Below are 5221 nucleotides of genomic sequence, written 5' to 3' on the forward strand. Positions count from 1 at the left end.
AGCACTCACTTCAGAAGGAAGAGATACACTACAGCACCGTTGTACTACAGTATGTACCCTTCGAAGGATACTTGTTTGTGTGGATATAATCGTAAGATTCCAAAAAAAGGAACACACGAATATTTTCCCGAATGCTCTCGAGTTGTCGTGAAAGCCGAAACGTCTCTTACAGCTGATGCCTAGTGTATAGACGACGAATGACCTCATATGAGGCCATTTGACCTCATGTGAGGTCACTTCTCAACTTATTTTTTCTCGACTTGTGCTAGCTCAACAAGATGGAAAAAGATATTCTCGCCACTGTAGTTGACTTCTGCGTTGCGGAAGGGTGGAGTTTGGTGAGATCTGCACATCTGCACGTCTTTTCCAGCCATTTTTTAGAATGCCCAAAAAAGGAGCCGATTTGACCAACCTCAAAACGTTTTATGTTGATATCTTCGAAACTAAAACGCCTGTTAAAAAAGTCAGCTGATTATTGAAACTTCATTAGATTATTAGTCTCTCTGTGCATTGACAACCGCCATCCCAATGTTTTGCAAGATGTTATTGCCGAGGGCGTATACGGTAAAGAAATGGTGTCCAAACTGACTTTTTGAGTGTCATCCTCGAACACGAGTGTAGATACTGAGAGGTAGAAGGTAGTGACTTCTACCTCTCAGGTAGTGACAACAATGGTCACGATTGTCCAGAGGAGCCCTTCATTACAACATGCACCGAAACAATCGGCATAATACTGTATAACATTATAAGGCCTCACAGACGAATCCATCTGTTCGTGAATACAGGCCGAGTTGTTGGCGCGGGAGCCTGATACAGAATTCCATGCCGAGTGGGATGTCACGGACTGCAAAAGTGCGTTCAAACAATCTCCTCTCCCATGTATTTCAAGACGATTGCAACAGGTGTTGAGCGCGCCGCGCCTGAAGGGATCGGAAAAGCCAGAAGCCTACCTGTCGTTATTGAAAATTGGCTTTGATCCTTCAGCTCTCCTAAACCATGACAACGAAGGTTTTCTCGTACAGTGGGGATGAGAACTGGCTACTGAGTTGGGAATACGCACATCCCCAACTCTCTGTGCAAGTAGGGGCACTCATTGCGACGCTCTTTGCCTTTCAGTTGTCAGCATTGATCTTCGACATTGTTCTGGGGATCAAGGCAAGGAACTTATCATCCGCAAGTGACCTTCACGTGATACTTCTAGCACGGAGTCTCTCTCCTCTTGCTGTACTTAGCAACCTGCTTCGCCTAGATTTTATCTCCAGATTGTACTACGGAAGAGACATACCAGTGAGCTCGGAAATCGCAAGAGACAATGAAAGAATCAAATTCATTACCGCAGTGAAGTTCTTGGTGCTTGTTAGCTTATTTCCACTCTGCAATATTGCTGCCATAGTGCTAAGCCTTCGCAAGGAAACTACTCTGAGTTTTGGAGATGTTCAGTTTAAGAACGTCGCCCTCGGAGTAGCAAGGGATCCAGGCAATCTGATATTCACAGCAAAGACTGCCAAGTCTGTAAAGCTTTTAAGCGCCCTGAAACCGGGAGATTCATCGCTTACTCAGTTCGCTTTGGCCTCACGCTGGCAATATACTGAAAACGGCCCTGAAGAGAAGAAAGCAAAACTCGCGATCCAAGTGCGTTATCCTCTGCAAGTCAATATCTTGGCACGAGTGAACGGAATTATGTTGTCATCCTCGATAGCCCTAACCATGTATACGGGCAAGCAACTGTACGCAATTCTGGTTAAGTATTCTGTGGAAGATCTTCAATTTGTGCTTGATTCTGCCATGGCCTTTATGGCGAAGGAATGTGGCCATCTTCAACCTCACCACAATGAGGCGACGTCTGAGAAGCAAATTTTGACCTCTGGAAATGCAGTAGAGACCGATCCAATCGATTGCTCCAATGCCACATTCCCAAAGGGCATATTGGCAGAGACCGTGCTGCTTGTACATAAGCATGTCGGGATCATTTCAGCAAAAGAAACACTACTGACAGTCTTCGATGAGAACGACCTGGCAAATGAAGGTCCCGTGATGTCACTGAAAGACATGGACTACTTAAAGAGGACTCGAAAAAATATCAACCTGAATGGCCTGCTTGCGGCGTACGGAGTTGTACTTCTCCTTCGCCTTATTTGTTCGTTTTTCCTTAATAACGATACTGATGTCGGGCTGGAGAAGATCGTCAAGGATCGAATGGGTTACGTGTGTTGTGAAACGGTGCTTGGCGGAATGACAGGTGTCTTGGAATATCGATTAAAGCACCAGAAGGGAGTGGCATGTAACTATGGATTAGCTAGATTTGATATGAGTCCGGTGGACGTTTTCAATGGTGGCATAATTGGGTGGAAGCCCGAAGACTTTTGCAAAGAACCTCAATAAGACGTGTGGCTCGGGCAGGCTACGAGATCTCCATATTGATCGAAGTATGTACAGTGGTGGCAATAAATATAGCACGTTGGATAGAATGCATCTTAGAGCACCCTACCCTTGAAGGGTAGTGGTTGAGTAATAAGTACGTTTCTGATTTTTGGAGTTCGACTTATTCACGAGCAACTCAGTGCAGTGGGTATCTCTAACCCTGTGCTCCTTTTTTGTGACGGCTATTTTTTGCCCCAGTCGGGTTATTTTCCTCCTGCTTCGGTCTTGTTGAGCGCTACGTCCCGAGGGTAGGTTCGTTGAACGCAGAATTGTGTTGTCGTTAAGAAGATATACGTTTTGTCTCCAGGAGACCCGTACTTTTCGAGTAGTGTCCTCCCGAAAAGTGTGGGGTGGTCCTATTTTGTGATCGGGGCATAAACTGCACAAAATGCACACAAACGTCTCAAAGTTCTCACAAGTTTTGTGAATCTCGCTTTGTTTTTGTGAACCTCACTTTATTTGTGTGACGTCAACATCTCGAAGTGCTCTCTTGTTGACTGTTTTGTGATTCACACACAAGTTTTTTTGTGACTCTCACACCATTGTCTCACAATCATCTCCAACATCAACAAACCATCACAAACCCATCTAAAAATCATAGCTGATGGCCTTGTTCTACAGATATTTTACGGCCTTCACTCTGGGGCTTGTGAGGCCTGCCTTATTCGTCGAGGAGTGCGTCGCTCAGAGTCAAACTCCCGGTTGGAACCTTTCAGCAATCAGCTTACCCGCAATGTCCTCTGAACAATGGTGCGTCTTGTGGCAGTTGCGAGCACGAAGGAAAGGGGAAGTGTCTCTGGAAACTAGCCGTAGAGGGCTGGAAAGGGAGGTTTTTTGTGTGACGTTGTTCAGTTTGCTTGCCTTTTGAGATGGAGGGCCTTTTATATGTGATCTTTGTGATGCCCTCACAAAACTCACACAAATCCATCACAAAATGCACACTGTCAGAGTGAGAGTTGTGATTTTAAGGTTGACGTTTGAGAGTTTTGAGATGCGTCTCACAAAACCATCACAAAAGATTCACGAAAATGTGTGATGTTTGAGACGATTTTTGTGATGATCACAAAACGTTCTCAAAAAGTGCTACAATTCAACAAATATTCACAAACCATGTGTGACGAATGAGAAGATGGAGTGAGACGAATGAGATGACGGCGGCGAAAAGAGCAAAACTCTCACAAATCGTCACACAATTCGTCTCACTTTTTGTGACGCCCTAAATCGTCACAAACCGGAGCACAGGGCTAAAAAGTTGCCATTTCGAGTAAATTTATTTCCATGGCCCCCAATTGGGCCCCCCTTTTCAGGTGAATGCCTGGAAATGCATCAAAATAGCTTCGGAAGCTATACAAATATATATATGTCTCATGATAGAGCTGAATGAGAGAGTTCAAACAAGCCTACGGGTATCTACATTGGCCCTGGTTAGAGAACTTTTTGCGAACGTACCATCGGGGTGTTGGGGCCTGGTTGGCCTAGAGGCCGGTTCGGGATAGCTCCTCAACTTCGTCCCGCGATTTTATGCAAATTGTTTTACCTATTAAAAAAGGCCGCTAGCGCGATCGCCACGCTGTGTGCTGCCTCAGCTTCGACGCCTCTGGACGCAGGCGGAAAGCCAGCAGACGCTGCTTGTCCGCCCGCTTTCGCTGAATGAATTCGCGCGGCCTTCGCCGCAGATAGCGCCATGCGTTTCGCTGTTTGCATGACGTCTTGCTCCTCGCGCTTGTGCTTCCTTTCCGCAGCCTTTTTCTTCCGTTCTACACTCCTCGCCCGCTTCTCAACCTCATCCCGTGCCTTGCGTTTCTTCCGCTCCTTATTCTTCTCGTCCTTATTCTTCTCGTCCTTTCTTCTCTGCGCATCCGGTTGACGATCAATTTTCGATCGCAACAGGTCAAATGTCTCGCCGTACGTCACTGCACCATAACCCACCGTGGGGGATTTAAACTCGATTAGTTTAGGATTGGATTAGCTACATTAGAGCCCGACGCTCTACATTGCTACAACGCGTGTCCACGTGTACCTCACGTGTACGCAACGCACACGTGCACAAGTGTACCACACGTGTATGAAGCGCGCGCACGCATGGGTACTGTACGTGTACTACACGTGTTCTGTCAGCCCGGACGGCTGATGGCGTTACAGTGTAAGCCGACCCGCGCTACAGTAGTACATTACAGCGATCACCGCAATTAGATTAGCCCTAGGCTCCCAGAGTGATGATGTTTTTTATCACTCAGAAATAGTGATACATGGTGACCAGCATGTAGAAAAGTGATGTTTTTGGGTGATTTCATCACTTGAATTTGTGTGAGTGATCACTTCAGTGTGGTGAACAATCACCACAGTGTATTGAACATTCACAACAGCGATCTAATCATCACTACCGTGCACGCAAAACGAGTGATGTCCCTCAGAACCACTGCAAAATATAACATTTCTCTTTCCGATCATTACTGAAGTACTCTAAGACCTGGGTGACATCACGTTCTCCCCTCTTGCAGCTCTCAAAGCTCTGCAGCTCCCCCAAGAATCTTTGTCGCATTTTGGCGCTCTTCAATCGCCGGATACATTCATTCACAAAACTTTCGTTGTCTCTGTCCTATTCTGTCGTCCCCAACACTTTTATACCACCAAAATACGTCAAACAGCGCTTATAGCACTAATCAGCAGTCAAAAACTGTGTTTTAAGGATCGTTCTAAACAGCGGATTAGTTCGTTACGTTTTGCACGAGATTATCATACATTTGTGCAATTTGCATTTTTGTTCTAAACCATGTCCAGATTTCGCACGCAATTTACG

The 5221-nt window shown here is 45.9% G+C and overlaps 1 protein-coding gene across 1 annotated transcript; it reads left to right on the top strand.

Moving 5' to 3' along the window:
• Positions 1–4123: 4123 nt before the first annotated feature.
• CHC_T00001575001 (hypothetical protein) lies at positions 4124–4288 on the top strand. Its single transcript, XM_005712417.1, has one exon. The coding sequence runs from the start codon at positions 4124–4126 to the stop codon at positions 4286–4288; it is 165 nt and encodes a 54-aa protein (XP_005712474.1).
• The last annotated feature ends 933 nt before the right edge of the window (positions 4289–5221 follow it).

The sequence above is a fragment of the Chondrus crispus genome, genomic scaffold (genome assembly GCF_000350225.1).
Source record: "Chondrus crispus Stackhouse genomic scaffold, scaffold_103, whole genome shotgun sequence".
Lineage (NCBI taxonomy): Eukaryota > Rhodophyta > Florideophyceae > Gigartinales > Gigartinaceae > Chondrus > Chondrus crispus.

Excerpts from the sequence above, each read along its gene's own strand:
- CHC_T00001575001 (XM_005712417.1), top strand. The coding sequence starts at position 4,124 with ATGACGTCTTGCTCCTCGCGCTTGTGCTTCCTTTCCGCAGCCTTTTTC.